At 41.9% G+C, this 19,248-nt stretch overlaps 3 protein-coding genes across 3 annotated transcripts; all 3 read left to right on the forward strand.

Moving 5' to 3' along the window:
* Window positions 1-1,081: 1,081 nt before the first annotated feature.
* On the forward strand, window positions 1,082-1,483 carry LOC108534737 (keratin-associated protein 2-1-like; the record flags this gene model as incomplete). Its single annotated transcript, XM_017880236.1, has 1 exon — window positions 1,082-1,483. A coding segment is annotated over exon 1 (390 nt), but the record flags the coding sequence as incomplete, so codon positions are not given.
* Window positions 1,484-1,521: 38 nt separating this feature from the next.
* On the forward strand, window positions 1,522-2,059 carry LOC108534702 (keratin-associated protein 2-1-like). Its single transcript, XM_017880186.1, is given in 2 exon segments — window positions 1,522-1,564; window positions 1,567-2,059. Coding segments are annotated over 2 exon segments (384 nt in total). The 3' UTR covers window positions 1,908-2,059.
* Window positions 2,060-17,811: 15,752 nt separating this feature from the next.
* On the forward strand, window positions 17,812-18,344 carry LOC108534695 (keratin-associated protein 1-3-like). Its single transcript, XM_017880174.1, is given in 2 exon segments — window positions 17,812-18,226; window positions 18,229-18,344. Coding segments are annotated over 2 exon segments (531 nt in total).
* The last annotated feature ends 904 nt before the right edge of the window (window positions 18,345-19,248 follow it).

Consider the following 19,248-nt stretch of genomic DNA (forward strand, 5'->3'; position numbering starts at 1 on the left):
AAGACAAAGCTATTTTATTGGTCACCAGCTCAACTAATTCCCCTTGTCTTTTTCATAATGCCACCTTACCACCTCATAAGCAAACAAAACCCTCAGCCAACAAACTAAAGCAGTTGTGACAGAAAGATAACTGATTCCTTTGTAGATATTGTCCATAGATTTTGAAGTATGTAATACAAAGTGCATATGTCAAAGCAAGAAATAGTCAATTTCAATTTTATTTCTAAGACAATAATCATGGAAGGGCATTCAGAAAGGCACAGAATGAATGAAATCCCCACTTACTTTTATCTTATTGTTTCCAGAAAAGTTCTTTCCCTTTAATTGCTTGATTTATCTTTGTCTTGCCTTACTAAAATTTGTGACTGCTATGTGATAGGAAACTATTTGAAAGTTATTTTTCTTTCCTTTCCCTCTCCACCCCCAAATAGTACAGCATCATCTACATAGTGTCTCATAAGTGTTAATGAGTTATAAACCAACTCAGATTACTAAAATAAAATCAGTCTAGCAGCTTTGGTGACGATTTTCTTACAAACAAGGTTAGGCACTGTGTCATCAAACACTGGGCCATGCTTTCCATAGCAGAATCGATACACATCTGCTCTTACGAACCATTTTGGCTTTTTAGAAATTCTTACTTGATCTCAATGCCAATCAGAAACCTGGCCTGTGACTCATGAACTTTCCAGTCTTATGCTTAAGTCACGGATGGCAGCAAACAAGAGGAAAGTGTGATGGTGGCAACGCTGGATTCTTCAAACTTGCACCTTCTTACATGGCATGACCTGGAAGCTGACAGATGAGCAATTGTTCTGATGATATACATCACCAGGTATTCAGTTCAAGGGAAAAAGCAGACAGGTAGAAAACAAAGCATCCTTTAGTGATTTAGGGATGGCTGCCTCAGCAGTTAAATCCAGAGTTCTCATTTCAACGGGCATCTACAACTCCAGGAAATGACCTCATGTCCTGGGGGTCATCAGCACCTGGCCAGGGTATATAAAGGGCCCAGAGGGGCACGAGGACATTCACACCCAAGAACACCCGGCTCCTCTCAACAGCCCACACCACGCCAGCCTCAGACACCACCATGACCGGCTCCTGCTGCGGCTCCACCTTCTCCTCCCTGAGCTACGGGGGAGGCTGCTGCCAGCCCTGCTGCTACCGCGACCCCTGCTGCTGCCGCCCCGTGACCTACCAGACCACCGTGTGCCGCCCCGTGACCTGCGTGTCCCGCTGCACGCGTCCCATCTGCGAGCCCTGCCGCCGCCCGGTGTGCTGCGACCCCTGCTCCCTGCAGGAAGGCTGCTGCCGCCCCATCACCTGCTGCCCCACGTCGTGCACGGCTGTGGTCTGCAGGCCCTGCTGCTGGGCCACCACCTGCTGCCAGCCTGTGTCTGTGCAGTCCCCCTGCTGCCGGCCCCCCTGCGGCCAGCCGACGCCNGGAGGAGGACATTCACACCTGAGAACATCCAGCGCCTCTCAACAGCCCACCCCACACCAGCCTCAGACACCACCATGACCGGCTCCTGCTGCGGCTCCACCTTCTCCTCCCTGAGCTACGGGGAGGCTGCTGCCAGCCCTGCTGCTACCGCGACCCCTGCTGCTGCCGCCCCGTGACCTACCAGACCACCGTGTGCCGCCCCGTGACCTGCGTGTCCCGCTGCACGCGTCCCATCTGCGAGCCCTGCCGCCGCCCGGTGTGCTGCGACCCCTGCTCCCTGCAGGAAGGCTGCTGCCGCCCCATCACCTGCTGCCCCACGTCGTGCACGGCTGTGGTCTGCAGGCCCTGCTGCTGGGCCACCACCTGCTGCCAGCCTGTGTCTGTGCAGTCCCCCTGCTGCCGGCCCCCCTGCGGCCAGCCGACGCCTTGCAGCACCACCTGCAGGACCTTCTCCTGCTGAGATCCCACCTCTCCCCTCAACGCACGAAACATTGCCAGGTGCACAGAATCATGTGCAGACTCTTCCACCCCTTCTGGATCAGATGAGAGACTCCACCTTTGCAGCCTAGCTGATCCTCAAGCGCGAATTCAACAATAACATCCTGTTTCCCCACATAATTATGCAGCTAATCCTGGCCCTCTCTGACAATCTTGAGAAAAATTCCAGCTTTCATCATTTGAATTCCTGGCTTGGAAAAAAAAAAAAAAAAAAAACAAGTAAATAAAATCAAAGCTCCTCTTGAATAGAACTCTGTCCCACTGACTCATCACCCTTTTTTCTATTATTTCAAGGTTCTCAGATGAGATTATTTTCTTCCAGGATAATACTATTTGTATGCTGTATTTTGCCTGCAAAATAAAATAAAATTTTATTTCTGGGGAAGTAAACACACTTCTTTTATTTATTGTTTATCACTCTTCAAAAGTTCATATTTAGCTTACATTACAGCATACGGAATCAGAAGAACGAAAGGAAAGATTTTCTAAGGGCCATTTTTGAGCTTTAGAATAGGAACAACTCAGGGGAAGGTCTATAATTTTAATAGCATTTCAAATAAATCTAATCATCTCATGTGATTCACCTTCATATTTCTAGTCGCAGGTTTTATGGTGATGCTGAGGAAATGGTGAGACTACAGTAGGTCTCTGTAAACATAAACTTGACTTATGAATAATTCACACACATGATAAGGGGGAGGAAGTCTAAGTTAAGTTACAGCCCCATTTGTTCACCAATGTAGAAAACTGTGCAGTAATTGATGTCAGACAGGACCTGCGAATCCCTAGCCACTGAACATCCCCTGCTGGAGGAACCACTATCCCAAATTCTCCATGGTTCCCATCAGCACCATCACAGCCAGTTCTACTTCCAGTGGAGTGGCTGCTGCTGAGAAGACAGGGAGAAATGAAGCCTTGGTTATCATCATCCTGGTTTTGAGCTCCACATTCATCTTACCATTTAAACAACACCAATGCAGTTGAAATGGTGATGACATTAATCCATACTGCATATATTGTTGATATTGTTAAATACTTGTAGGTTGGTAAGGAAGGCTAACCACTATCATTTCCCTGAGAAATATGTTTTTAGTTCCTAGCATCTGACAGAAAAGAGGTTTCTTTGATTGTTCGGCGTGTATTCCTGGGCATATCTACCTGCCCATTGAAAGAAGTGAGGCAAGGGAAGCTTTGTGAGGGCAGAGGTCTTCATTTTTTTTAATTTAAATTTATTTTAAGTTCAGGGGTACATGTGCAGGTTTGTTATATAGGTAAACTGTGTGTCACAGGGTTTTGGTATACAGATTATTTCATCACCCAGGTAATAAGCATAGTAACAGATGGCCAGGTGCAGTGGCTCATGCCTGTAATCCCAGCACTTTGGGAGGCTGAAGTGGGTAGGTCACTTGAGGCCAGGAATTCAAGACCAGCCTGGCCAACATGGCGAAACCCTGTCTCTACTAAATATACACAAATTAGCTGGGCATGGTGGCGGGCGCCTGTAATCCAAGCTACTCAGGAGGCTGAGTCAGGAGAATCACTTGAACCTGGGAGGCAGAGGCTTCGGTGAGCCAAGATTGCACCACTGCACTCCTGCCTGGGTGACAGAGTGAGACTCTGTCTCAAAAAATTAATTAATTAATTAAATTAAACAAAAGCATAGTAACAGACAGGTGGTTTTTTCATCCTCACCCTCTTCCCACCATCCACCCTCAAGTAGGCCTCAGTATCTGTTGTTCCCTTCTTTGTGTCCATATGTATTCGATGTTTAGATACCACTTGTAAGTGAGAACATGCGGTATTTGGTTTTCTGTATCTGCATTAGTTCGCTTAGGATAATGGCTTCCAGCTTCATCTACATTGCTACAAAGGACATAATTTCCTTTTTTTATGGCTGTATACTATTCTGTGATGTATGTGTACCATATTTTCTTTATCCAGTCCACCCTTAATGGGTATTTAGGTTGATTTCATATTTTTGCTACTTTGAACAGTGCTGCAATAAACGTATGCATGTACATGTCTTTATGGTAGAATGATTTCTATTCCTCTGGGTCCATACCCAATAATGGGATTGCTGGGTTGGATGGCAATTCTGTTTTAAATACTTTCAGAAATTGCCAAACTGTTTGCCACAATGGCTGAACTAATTTACATTGAGGGCCAGGATCTTGACTAACTTTGTTCACTACTAGATTCCCACTGACCTGCACAATATTTGGCACATTGAGTATAATCAAAAATGATGTGTTGAATGATGAATAAATAAGTTCTAAGGGAATTGGTTAGAAGAGAGAAAAACATCATCGTTCCATCCCAACTCTCAACTCATCATGCTGGATGTGCATATTCTTAAAATAAAACAATAAACCAATCATGAAGAAAGATCTTTTTTCTGGAAATATGGTAGAAGTTTCTCAACAAGAAGACTGTTATATTCAAAACCTTTACATTTTCAGTATGTGCACAATGGAGTTTTATCTTTGTTAACGGTTTGGTAATTAACCAATGGATAGGCTCGTAAGTCTAATTTCTTTCTATATATTCTGTTTTCTTTTCTTTCTTTTTTTTTTTTTGGAGACAGAGTCTTGCTCTGTTGCCCAGGTTGGAGTGCAGTGGCACAATCTCCGCTCACTTCAAGCTCTGCTTCCCTGGTTCATACCATTCTTCTGCCTCAGCCTTGTGAGTAATTGGGATTACAGGTGCCCGCCATCATGCCCAGCTAATTTTTTGTATTTTTAGTAGAGACGGGGTTTCACCATGTTAACCAGGATGGTCTTGATCTCCTGACCTCGTGATGCACCCGCCACAGCTTCCCAAAGTGCTGGGATTACAGGCGTGAGCCACCGCGCCCAGCCTCTTTGTATATATTCTTGATCACTGTTTCCAAAATTTGCTAAGTACATCTGTTTTTCTCCTCTCAGAGATTTTCTTTTTAGCCTTCTAGAGACCTCCTTATTTAAAAGTGTTTTCTCAAATGGAGAATGCCTTGTTTCCCCCCCAAAGTTATCGCTATTATTGAATCTCGTTTATTTCCACAGTCACCCCATTCTCTGGTTGGCCAAAGTGGCTTGGTGCAGATCTGGGTAAGCCTGTAAGAAACCATGCAAGAAGTGTGATCAATAAGAAGGCTTATACTTGAACCTTCAACTTCAGATCTGTTAGGTTGGTGCAAAAGTAACTGCAGCTTTTGCCGTTGAAATTAATGCCAAAACGGCAATTACTTTTGCACCAACCTAATAGAACAGACTTAGTTGTAAAGGAAAAGGTCAGGACCAAGCAAATTAAGAGGCAAAGACTAAAAAGTGATTGAGTGACATAATCTGCCTACAAGTCATGACAATTTCAAACAATTAAAAATGACAATTGGTTCCATAAGCAAAAATGAGCCCCAGCATAGCACACAGGGAGACGTTGAAGACACTGAGGTACGGGCTGGATGAGGCCTGAGAACACATTCAACTGGGATCACTACTGAAGGGTTTTGTTATACTGCAAGACTGCAGCCTTCATCTACATAGACCTGTTTGACTTCCTCACTATTTTGCTTTGTTCACAATAACCCATGATCATTCAATTATGCCCAACTATGACACTATCTCCTTAGGGTATGTTTTGACAGTTTCAGAAGGCTGAATAGAAGGTAATTCTCCCCATTCCTAAGGCTATTGGTAAGACATAGAGTCCTTTCAGCCGACTCTAAAAAATTAGCCATATCACAAATAACAACTGTTTTCAAAGTAAATACACTGTAAAAGTTCCTAAATAAAATAGACATTCCTTAATATCGGGGAATGTGGTACCTACAATCCATTCTTTAGCTACAGTGAGTTATTCAGCTTTTGGGGCTGACAAATAATGTTCCCACAGATATTTCTGGAGTGAGTATTGGCTCCAACACTTACTAGGTACATGACCTTGGGTAAGTCACTTATCTGGTTCCTTATGTGTGAAATGAGAAATAAACAGTATCTACATCCTAAGAATGCTATGAAGATTAGATTAATACATGTATTTTTTAATATGCTGCTTGGAACATAGTTAGAACTTAATGATACTGGCTATCATGAAGATTACAGTGAAATTTACCTTGGTCTGGAAAGATACAACCGTAGAAATCAATGAACATATCTCTAAGACAAAAACCACTGGATGATGGAAACCTACTAAAATGCATTCTTGTACCTCCAAAAAGAGGACTGGAAAATTCTTCTTTTACTGAGAAATCCTGACTTTTAAACTATCCCTGTAGTATTATCCTCAACTTGTTTTGCCCAGGAGGCTTAGCAGTGGCAAAGAATGCTAACAACTTGAGGTGTACTTCACTTCAACTGCTAGCAAGTAACCCTCAGAGCATGCACAGCATGACAGCTACTTTGTGCTTTCAAAACAGCAACTGGCAAAAGCATCATTGAATTATAACGATAATTGGAGACTTTGAAGTTAGGGTCATTAAATTCATATTTGAACCATAAATAGCAAAATATAATGGGTCTATACTAAATAAGGAAAACAAATAGACTTTTATGTGTACCTGAGTATCTAAACAATGTCAAGAAAACTTACTAATCTGCTGGTGTTATTTCAGGAAGAATAAGTGAAAACAAGGAAATGACCTCGTGTCCTGGGGTCATCAGCTCCCAAGGCCAGGGTATATAAAGGGCCCAGAGCAGGGAGGAGGACATCACACCTGAGAACATTCCAGCGCACCTCAACAGCCCCACCCTAACCAGCCTCAGACACCACCATGACCGGGCTCCTGCTGCGGGCTCCACCTTCTCCTCCCTGAGCTTACGGTGGGAGGCTGCTGCCAGCCCTGCCTCGCTACCGCGACCCTGCCCTGCTGCCGCCCGCTGACCTACCAGACCAACCGCTGGCCGCCCCGTGACCTGCGTGTTTGTCCCGCTGCACGCGTCCCATCTGCGAGCACCTGCCGGCCGCCCGGTGTGCTGCGACCCCTCGCTCCCTGCAGGAAGGCTGCTGCCGGCCCCATACACCTGCTGGACCCCACGTCGTTTGCACGGGCTGTGGGGTCTGACAGGCCCTGCTGCTGGGCCACCACCTGCTGCCAGCCTGTGTCTGTGCAGTCCCCCTGCTGCCGGCCCCCCTGCGGCCAGCCGACGCCTTGCAGCACCACCTGCAGGACCTTCTCCTGCTGAACAGCCCGTTATCACGAAGGGCCCTTCAGAAGACGGCCAGGACCATCCCGCTGCCCCTCAGGGCTTCACCGCGGAGCAATACACATTTCCTTGAGAAGCCGATTTCTCATCTCTTCATACTAACTCACACTATGCACTGAAGACACCTTTTCAGACCAACTACAGATGAAAAATACTCTCTCTTCCTAGGACTCCAGTCTAACTCCCATATCATGTTGTCTGCTTTCTAATAAAACTCAATATTCTTAGCGTAGAAATCATGGTCTTTGTGATATTTCCTTCTGGTAGATTGCGTCTCTCTTTTGTCTAGAGATACTCAAAGCAAGATGCAGAATAATCCTCTTACATAGTTCTCATAACTTAAGTCTGAGTAGTTTTCTTATAATCATTGTAAATGGCATTTGTGGAGCACAGCTGAGTCAGGAAGATGAGTACAACTATGTCTTTATCATGTGTACAGAGTCACTTGTGCCCAGAATTCCAGGCATGCATCGAACACCTGAGAAATGTTCTGCAACAAGAAACACCCTGGGAGGCTGCACCTGGGTTGAAACTTATATTCCCAGTCTAATGGTGTGTTTACTGATCCAACACCTGTTGGAACATCATAGAATACGCAGGGTGTTAGAGGTGGAAGAAGCCTTCGGCAACCTCTGGCCAATTACCTCTCTTTTAAAAGTTAAAGAAACATGAGTAATGTAAGAGTAAATTAGTTACTTACTAATGTAATTATAATCACAAAAGTTTAGAAAAGACCCTGGAGAACGCATGTTTCCTGCATTTAGACCTTAAGTCAAACACTTCTTCTTAGTATGGTGAGAGACATGTTAATCACAAAATGGTTGTATATTTTACAACTTTATTTTACACTTCAATAGCCACACACACATACACACACCCCCTAGAAATACATCTAACCAAGGAAGTGAAAACTACAGAACACGACTTAAAGAAATGATAGGTGACACAAACGAATGGAAAAACATCCCATGCCAATGGACTGGAAGAATCAATGTCATTAAAATGGCCACACTGCCCAAAGCAATCTACAGATTCAATGCTGTTTTTATCAAGCTACCAATCTCATTTTTCACAGAACCAGAAAAAAACTATTCTGAAATTCATATGGAACCGAAAAGAGCCCAAATAGCCAAAGCAATCCTAAATAAAAAGAAATCTGGAGGCATCACATTACCTGACTTCAAACTATGCTATAAGACTACAGTAAACAAAACAGCATGGTACTGGTACAAAAACAGAAGGTTGTAAAATATAAAGTGGCATAGACAAAAGGAACAGAATAAAGAACCCAGAAATAAAGTCACACTCATACAACAATCTAATCTTTGATAACATTAACAAAAATAAGCAATGAGGATAGGACTCCCTATTTGATAAGTGGTGCTGAAATAGCTGGCTAGCTCTATGCAGAGGATTGAAACTAGACCCTGACCTTTCACCATATAGAAAAATTAACTCAAGATGGATTAAAGATTTAAGTGTAAGACCTCAAACTGTAAAAACTCTAGGAGAAAACCTAGAAAACATCATTCTGAGCATCAATCTTCAGAAAGAATTTATGACTAAGTCCTCAAAAGCAATTGCAACAAACACAAAAATTGACAAGTGGGACCTAATTAAACTAAAGAGTTTCTGCACAGTAAATGAAACTATCAACACAGTAAATAGACAACCTACAGAATGAGAGAAAATATTCACAAACTGTGCATCCAATAAAGGCCTAATATCCAGAATCTATAAGGAACTTAAACAATTGAACAAGCAAAAAACAAATAACCCCATTAAAAAGTGGGCAAAGGACTTGAACAATCACTTCTCAAAACAAGACATACAAGCAGCCAACAAACATGTGAAAAAATGCTCCACATCATTATTCATCAAAGAAATGCAAATCAAAACCACAATGAGATGCCATCTTGCACCAGTCAGAATGGCTATTATTAAAAAGCTCAGTAATTGAAGCCCCATACTTTCAGAACAAAGAAAAAAATAGTAAAAAAAACAACAGATGCTGAAAAGGCTGTCGAGAGGAGAGAATGCTTATATGCTGTTGATGGGAATGTAGATTAGTTCAGCCACTATGGAAAGCAATGTGGAGGTTTCTCAAGAACTTAAAACAGAACTATCATTTGCCCCAGCAATCCCTTTACTTGGTCTGTAGCCAAAAGAAAACTAATCATTCTACCAAAAAGACACATGCACTTGCATGTTTGTCACAGTACAATTCACAATAGCAAAGACATGGAATCAACCTAGGTTCCCATCAGTGGTGGACTGGATAGAGAAAATGTGGTACACATACACCATGGAGTACAACTCAGCCATAAAAAACAATGAACTCATGTCCTTCACAGTAACATGGATGCCGCTGGGGGCCATTATCCTAAGCAAATTAACCCAGGAACAGAAAACCAAATGCCATATGTTCTCACTGACAAATGGGAATTAAACATCGGGTACTCATTGACCTAATGATGGCAACAATAGACATCAGGGACTACTAGAGCAGGGAGAGATGGAGGGAGACAACGGTTGAAAAACTATTGGGTACTACACTCAGTCCTGGGTGACAGGATCAATCATACCCCAAACCTCAGCATCACACAATATACCCACATAACCAACTGGTACATCACACAATGTACCCCCTGAATCTAAAGGAAAAGTTGAAATAATGAAAAAAAAATTGTTCATAATGTTATTGTGAAATGATAATGTGAAATAAAGCTCTAGAGTCTGTTACACAAAATCTGTTGTCCACCACCACGAGAAATCTGTCTAAATCAATTTGAAGGCTTTTTTTTTTTTTTTTAGGGATGCTTCTCTAAGACCCCATTCTGTATTGCATGGGCTGGGGGGTTCTCAGTAGGGGTCTTGTTATACACAGTCCTGACAGATGTGCCGTCTGTCAGTTCTACAATAGCCTGACTCCCTTAACAGAGGTAAGTACTCAATGAGAAGGTGCTCTATTTCTTCCTTCCAGGTGCTTTTATTTTATTTCATGCTATTAATGGAACTCACCACTGAATAATGTTATTTCATGCGTATTCTTCGGTGACTGAGCAGAGAACCGATCATTTGCCATAACAAATATGTTGGTCTTTGTTCTAAACTTAAAGTTTAGAATTTAAAAAGTACCAATGTAACATGACCTTTTACTATATACTTATACATATATATGTGTATATGTATATGTATATATACACATACAGGTATATATGTACGTATATATACATATATGTATATATGTACTATATATTTACTCTATATATAGTAAAAGGTCATGTTACTATATATGTGTATATATGTATAAATATATATATTTACTATAAATACCATATATTTAAATATATATTTATATATTACATATAAATATATATAAAATATATATATTTTAGACCCTGAGTACCAGACACTGTTTGTTCTTAGTACTTGACAAATATTAGCTCACGTAATCCTTACAACAGTTCTGATATGAACTATTATTATGGCCCAAGGACACACAGCCAGTAAATGGCAGAGCTTTAAATGAGCATTGTCCAGTTTCAGAATAAGTGGGGTCAGAAAACTGGATGTGACTTGCCACCAGTTTCAAACCGCAGAGCTGTCTGTGCTCTCACAACTCTGGGGCATGAATAACTGAAGCATGACCCACAATTTCTCTGCCTGCAAATGAAGTTTGGCTATGGGGTGTGGATAAGTATCTTAGAGTGAATAAACATTAGAAAGGTTTACTGAATGATACATAGACTATTTTTTTTGGATCTTTACAAAGGGGAGAGACAGATGTCTTTGGAATGAACTTGGGTTCGAAGTTTGTGCAGTAGAGAAATGAGTCTTGTTAATGTGATGATTTAAGTCTTCCAAAGAGGCTCCCATTGCATAAAATGTGATTACCATGAAGACTCCACAGCAGCATGAAAATAAATTATGACATAATATGTCTTGAAAAGAGCAGAATACACAACTTTTTACCTAGTTACCTCTGGTTACCGCTTTGAAAACAAAAATCCCATGTCCATGAACAAAGAAAAGAATGTAAAACAAGAGAGTCAAAGGTCTCTAGTGATGAGAATGTGCCTGATAGCTCCTTCTTCTGTTTCGCTAATTGTGACTATGGGTTCAGTCAATTTACATTCCTTTTAAAGTTTTGAAATTATGCTTGAAATTCCATTTGGGGAGCTTTGGATGTTGGGGTCCAAGGCACATTCTTTCAAATAAAGAAAATGATCCTGAAGTGATTCAAAACCCTGTCTGGTGACTAACAGGAGGAGTAAAGCTGGAAGGTAATGGGATTGTTTCCCCCTTGCAGTTCCTAAACTGCCTCTGGCAACACTTCCTGAAGAAGCCCGTCCATCACGCTTTCAGCAGTGCCACAGCAGAACACTGGGCAGCCTCCCAACGTATCTCTGCTGAACAGTGTACTGGATATGTGTGCAATGTTGGTTGAAAACCCCTTTCTTTTCACTTGCTAGTCATAGCACTTATGTCAAGGTATATATGTATATATTATTTTGAGATGGAGTCTCACTTTGTAGCCCAAGCTGGAGTTCTGTGGCATGATCTCAGCTCACTGCAACCTCCACCTCTGGGGCTCAAGTGATTCTCGTTCCCCAGCCTCCTGCATAGCTAGGACTACAGGCACCCGCCACCACATCTGGCTAATTTTTTGTATTTTATTAGAGTTGACGTTTCACCATATTGCCCAGGGCGGTCTTGAACTCCTGAACTCAGGTGATCTGCCTGCCTCGGCTTCCCCAAGTGTTGAGATTACAGGCATGAGCCACTGCACTCAGCCATCAAGGTATATCAAGAAAAATTTCCCATTACAGAATTCTTCATTACATGCACAAGAAAGGCAAGGCTAAAAAATGACATGTTTCAGAGATAAAAATCAGCACCTTATGACCAGAAGAACCAGAGTTGCACAGAACCATGTACTAGAGAAAAGAACACATGCAAGGCAGTCTTGGAGGTATTATTCCAATACTTAGTGGCTTGCAAAAATTTTTGTCTGTCCTGTAAAACTAGATGAGCTACTATCCTATTCAAGGCCTATGTATCCCACTATTTCAAGTGATAAACATATTCCCAAGCAGACTACATGGGAGGTCTTGTCTAACATTCGTGTGATTCACTTTTCACATGTAGGTGCTTCCAATGACTTGAGTCCCCTGCTGGGGTCAGGATAGGCTCTACTCAGTGTTCTATGTACTCCTCTATGTTTATAATTTCTTTTAAAAACTGAAAATTTTTTAGACCATTTTGTCCAGATTTGATCCAGTGCTATCTACTCAAAATAAGCATCGAGAGCTACTATCACCTCAAATGACGATGACTTCTTAGATTTTCACACCGTGTAGGTACATCCATACAACAAGAGCTCTTTAATGAGATAATGAGTGTGTCACAAGCAACCATTAGTCAAAACAGAATTCTACTTAATTGGCCAAAAGGTAAACGAAAAGGGTCACCTGCACCCGGCCACCGGCCAGGGTATATAAAGGGCCCCGGAGCGGGAGGAGGACATTCACACCTGAGGAACATCCAGCGCTCTCAACAGCCCACCCCGACCCACCCTCAACACCACCATGAACCTGGCTCTGCTGCGGCTGCCCTTTCTCTCCCTGAGCTACGGGGGAGGGCTGCTGCCAGCCCGTGCTGGCACGGCGCCCCTGCTGCTGCGGCGCCGTGACCTAGCCAGACCACCGTGTGCCGCCCCGTGACATGCGTGCCCCGCTGGCACGCGCCCCATCTGCGACCCTGGCCGCCCCCCCCGCCCGGTGGCTGCGACCCCTGCCTCCCTGCAGGAAGGCTGCGTGCCGGCCCCATCACCTGCGGCCCCACGTCCGTGCACGCGTGGTCTGCAAGGCCCTGCCGGCTGGGCCACCACCTTGCTGCCAGCCTGTTCTGGGCAGTCCCCCTGCTGCCGGCCCCCCTGCGCGCAGCCGACGCCTTGCAGCACCACCTTGCAGGACCCTCTCCTGCTGAAGCAGGGGCACTGACATGCCCGGAACATACAACGCACTTATCCTGAAAAAAGTCACACTCACCGTTTCTCTACTTTAACAAACCCTCCCTGCCTGAGCCCAGCAAGACCCCCACATCAAACCAAGCTGGGAACCGAGAACCGGCCATCTATTAAACGGTGGGCCATTCTGAAGTCTTGTGGTAAAGGAAGCAATTCCTTCTTCCTATCTAAGATTTGTCGCATGTTTATTTTCTAATAAATAGCTGCTGTTCTTGTCTTGCAAAACCTTTTGAATTTTATTTACATCATTCTATTTTTGTATCAAATTAACCTTTTAATTTAAAAACTGACACAGTAAGTGCTACACGTTATGGGGTGCAGTGTGATAGTTTCCAACATGCATACATTTGAGTAAGTAATCCAAGTCAGGGTGTTTTAGCATATCCATCACCTCATACATATTATCATTTCTTCATGGATAGAGCATTTAAAATCTTCCTCTGTAGCTATTTTGAAATATACGATACAATATGACTAACACCATAGTCACCCTACTGTACATTACAATACCAACACTGTATCCGAGTCCTATCTATGCTGTAACTTTGTACCATGTTTGACCTAATCCTGCCTTATCCTCCCTCCTCCTCACTCCCCCAGCCTCTTGGTAGCCAGTATTCCTACTCTCCACTTCCTGTGAGATAATTTCTTTAGATTGTCACATAGGAGTAAGAGCAATGTGCTGTTTCTTCCTGTGCGCTGTTAATTTTCACTTACCATAATGTCTCGCCCCCACGGTCATCCATGGTTGTTCGCACATGACAGTATTTCATTGTTTTATGGCTGATAGTTGTTGGGGTGTGGAGACGAGAGTGTGTTGCATAATTGCTTTTATCCATTCATCATGGATGGACACTTAAGATTGTTTTTCAACTATGTTGGGCGCCTGGTGAATAGGCTGCAACAAACATGGAAGTGCAGATATCTCCTCAACATACTGATTTCATTTCCTTTGGACATATCTCAATAGTGGGGATTGCCCGATCATGATGGTAGTTCAATTTTGGGGGACCGATCATACTGTTTTCCATAATGGGCTATGCTACTTTACATTCCCTCCAAGCGGAGTATCAGAACCTCCCCATTTACCGACATCCACCAACCAGGATTTGTTACTTTTTTTGTATTTTTGATAACAGCCACACTGGGGTGATATGGTATCTCATCGGTTTGATCTGCATTTCATGGATGATAGTGATGCTAGACACCTTCTCATATATGTGTTGCCATATTGTGTGGTTCTTTGTGAATACTAGTTCAGGTCCTTTTACCTATTTTTTGATTGGATTTATTATCGTTATTCCACTGTGAGTTGTTCAAAGTTCCCTTATATACCTTCTGGATATTAACCTGGTCAGATGCATGAGTTTGAAAATATGTTCTCCCATTCTCTAAGGTTGTGCTCTTCACTGTGTTGATTTGAATGATTTCCTTTGCTGTGCGAAGGTTTTTTACTTCTAATATTAATCCCATTTGGTCTACTTGCACTTTGTGTCCTGTCGTTTGAGGTCTTATCCCCCAAGAAAAAACCGTTGGCCCAGACCAGTGCCATAAAATGTTCCTCTATGGTTTTCTTACTAGTAAGTTTTATTAGTTTGCGTCTTATATGTTAAGTATGGTAATCCATTTTGGGTTGTTTTAAAACGTTCACAAATAGGGTCTACAGGCACCTGCTTGCCTACCATATGCAAGTACAGCTACATGGTAGAAATAAAGAAAAAATTAAAATTGAATAAAAATTGTCCCTCTTCAAAAAGCTCTAGGGACAGCGAGTCATTGCAACTCTATAATTCATGCTAAAAAAGGAGAAGTACGAGAAACATAAAAGTAGCAACACTGTGTGGTGTCAACAGCCAGAAGTCACGTATTGCTTGGGGGGGGGGGGGGGAAAAACAAAAAAAGAAAGATTGAAAAGGAGAAGCTACATTTTATGAGTGGGTTCAATTGTGCTACCCAGATCAGAGGGAGGCATGATCGTAGGCAATAGAAATAAATGCAACAAAGGTATGGAGGGAGGGGAACCATAGCATTAGTCAGAGGTACAAGTTTGGAACTGGGGGCACTGGATATATAAGAGTGGATATGAAAGAAACGATTTGGAAAATTTGTATGCTTGGACATACGCCAGAAGGGAGTACACGTAATGCAATAAGCCAGTAAGGAGCGTTGAAAGCCTTGGGGCAGGAAAAACGGCATAGACAAGCTGGGCAATTGGGACAATTCTCATGATAGCTCCTTATAAAGACAGAGCAAAGGCCAGAGAAATAAGTTGCACCAGAACTATACAGAAACCTTAATCAGAGCAAGAATTGCCCTGGCCAAGCGATGCACAATTAAGAGCTTCAACTAAGATAAATACCCATGGAAAGAAGAAGACACAATGAGTAAAGGAAGATGTTAGAAACCCAGAAAGTATATTAACTTAGTGAATGGTGGGAAACAAAAAAAAAACGACTACAGGGAGCAAATGTGATTTAATTCCATTACGAAGTCTCTGGTCACACCTCGGGGCTATTGTGAGGGGGAGGGGGAGGGGGAGGGATAGCATTAGGAGAGATACCTAAGAAATGACGAGTTAATGCGGTGAGCACACCATACATGGCACATGTATCAATTATGGTAGACAAATCTGCCATGTTGTGCACATGTACCGCTAGAACTTAAAGTATAATATATTTTTTTAAAAAAGTCTCTGGTTCAGATACTTAAAATAACTTTAACATATTTATACTTATTTATTGTGTATTTAAAATCGTTAGTCCATAGTGTCATCTGTCTACCATCTAATATTTATATTCTTGAGCTATTACAAAACACCTTTTTTAAGAAAAAAAGACTAATACAAAGAGCTTTACTAACATTAATTGATTCTGAAAAGCAGCATGGTATAAAATAAAAAGAACTGGTCTAGGAATGAGCTCTTCCAGTTGTGTACTGTGGGAATGGAACAAGTTGCTTAACCTCTCCAAGACTGAAGAGTATTCTAACACCAACCAATGTTAAGTGAAAATGAAAAGTGCTCCATACCACACCACCAATGTTCCCATTTAGAACTTTGAGACTAAACAGTTCTTTACTCAATTCTTTCCTTGATTAATCCCTCCTGTTACTACTACACTGATTTTTATACTAGAGCAAGATATGAAACAAACAGATGGGGTCCCGGTTTCTGTATAAGCCTTTAGTGCTCTGGGCATAGTAGAAGTTAATAAATATGTGCTATTTATAATAAGAATGATGTCAGTTTCTACACCTATAAAATTAAGTGGTGGAACAAGATAATTTACACATTTTTGATCTCCAACATTCAGTGATTACATATAACCATTTTCAACGTCATACCTACAGTCATAGTTACCATATGACATGAACATCTTTACAGATGCTGGCATGAATCACATTGTAATATAACCCCATTCCTGTACAAACACCACCACCTCATAAAATGCTAACTATGTGTTTCTATTCATGATTGGAAGGGAGAAATAAACCTACAAGTAGAAATAATATGATTTTGTCCAGACTTTTTTCATGTATCTTATGTAACCCTAAACTCCCAGTAGAAAATCACATTCTTTCTTCTAGCAATGGCCAGGAATTGTTTTAACTTTTATTTTGTTGAAATTTATCTTAATCTCTTTGCATTTATTATACTACACCTCTTGAACTATATTTGGTCACCCATTTTCTAACCTGCCTTATAAAGCAGATAAAAGTATTTTCTAACTCTTGCTTTTTCTTTGATTGATTCCCCTTCCTAAATTCAGTTGTCTTGCTCTTTGGTCTAATATCTTTTTACAGGACACATAGTTTAGTAATGTGAAATGACATAAATTAATAATAAATTCCGCCTTTGAGAAATTATATGCCAGATAATCCATATACTGGTGATTTTTGTCTTTCATAGAGAAGTGTAAATTTCATTAAAATATTTTGCAATCTTTTTCCAATTACTGAATATGAATTTTAGCCTCTCTTTTAAGAGACATTGGAATTGAACAGGTTTTGTTTTATATATCCTCCTGAGTGATCAATGTTTCCTCAAATATGAATGTGAAGTTCAGGAGATATCACAGAAATTGGAAAGATTTCATTTCAGGGAAAAATCTATGAATTTCTACGAATGTAGAGTTTATCAGAGTTTCTATCTGGCTAATAAGATTATATAGAGAGAGTATAATCTTACTAGTCTAAAAAATATAAAGCAGTCTTACATAAGAACAGTCATGATTAATAATTCTTTTCTGGAGACTGGAGGTTTGGTGAATACAATCCCCAAAATCACATCATCTTATGGGTGAGGTCACCTTGTCAGATGATATGCCCATAAGTGCAAAACTGAAACTGAAGCTCAAGTGGAAATTACACCATTGTTTGAAAACAACATGTTAACATTTTTACCAAGGACAAACACATTTGGTGAGTATTAGCTGAGCAATAAGGAAAAATCAATTTCAAGATATATTTAAAACAATTCAGCATTTGAACCATCAGAGGGCCCTAGAAAGGCTGGTTTAAAGAGTAACAAGATAAAAATGTTGCTCGCCACAGATAGAGGAATTGGTCAAGACTTATAAAAAGCCCGAGGTGGAATAGGCAGCCATAACTCAGAAACTCCTCCAAGCAACCCAAACTTCAGACCAACTCCTGACACCATGGCCTGCTGTCAGACCAGCTTCTGTGGATTTCCCAGCTGCTCCACCAGTGGAACCTGCGGCTCCAGCTGCTGCCAGCCAAGCTGCTGTGAGACCAGCTCCTGCCAGCCACGCTGCTGTGAGACCAGCTGCTGCCAGCCAAGCTGCTGCCAAACCAGCTTCTGTGGGTTTCCTAGCTTCTCAACCAGTGGGACTTGTGGCTCCAGCTGCTGCCAGCCAAGCTGCTGTGAAACTAGCTGCTGCCAGCCAAGCTGCTGCCAGGCCAGCTCCTGTGGAACTGGCTGTGGCATTGGTGGTGGCATCAGCTATGGCCAGGAAGGCAGCAGTGGATCTGTAAGCACCCGTATCAGGTGGTGCCGCCCAGACTGCCGTGTGGAGGGCACCTACCTGCCCCCCTGCTGCGTGGTGAGCTGCACACCCCATCCTGCTGCCAGCTGCACCACGCCGAGGCCTCCTGCTGCCGCCCGTCCTACTGTGGACAGTCCTGTTGCCGCCCAGTCTGCTGCTGCTACTCCTGTGAGCCCACTTGTTGAAAACCTCCTTCTGCTGGGAATCCTGATAAGATGGCCCTTTAAAACTAGCCAAATTAGAATCCTAACAATCTTCTGAATTCCAGTACCTATAACTGGGCTTGCAACCTCTCATCACACAGCCACATAAATTCTCTAGGATGTAAATTCATTTACAATGGAAGACCAAAATTTTTTCCTAGACCTGGATGTCAGCCAAAGTCCTACAACGTGAAGAGAGTTAGGTAATATTTTACTATAAATATCATCTGAAATATTTCAACAGTTATTGGGACTTAAATTTAATAAAGGTTTTCAATGATGAAGTCGTTGGAACTTTCCTTGCTTTGGAATTTGTTACAGATATTGCGGTACTGGGATTTTTCAAAATATCAACATGACATGGCACTATGGTTTTTCTGTATTTCTGCCCTTTTAATGATGATCTTTAAAAGTAATTTTCTTTTGTGTTACCATTAAATGGTCCAATATTTTGCAGCTAAGACATACGATTAAAGGAACATGACAGCATTTAGGAACTGTTTCCTAAGGTTCTCACACGTGCTAAGTGGTAGGCTAGGTATTCCAACAGACTGATTTTATAAAAAGGAATTTCATGTTATTCAGCTTCTTGAGGTTCTGTCAAATCTATTCATTTGTCCACTCATTCATTCATATACGACGAGGCTGTGTACAATTATTTCTATCATCTATGATACACAAAAGCATAATAAAATTTGTGAAAGAATACAAACACAAGATTATAGAGTAATAGCACATAACAAACATACACATTTTATTCAAGGTCCTAGGCTCATAACTCCCATAGCCCTTTTTATGATGTTAGGGCACTTTAGACTTCAGAAGCAGACCTCAGAAAACAGAATCTCTCTCTCTCTCTCTCTCTCTGTCTCTCTCTCTCTCTCTC

Source organism: Rhinopithecus bieti, unplaced genomic scaffold (assembly GCF_001698545.2).
Source record: "Rhinopithecus bieti isolate Rb0 unplaced genomic scaffold, ASM169854v2 scaffold_11744, whole genome shotgun sequence".
NCBI lineage: Eukaryota > Metazoa > Chordata > Mammalia > Primates > Cercopithecidae > Rhinopithecus > Rhinopithecus bieti.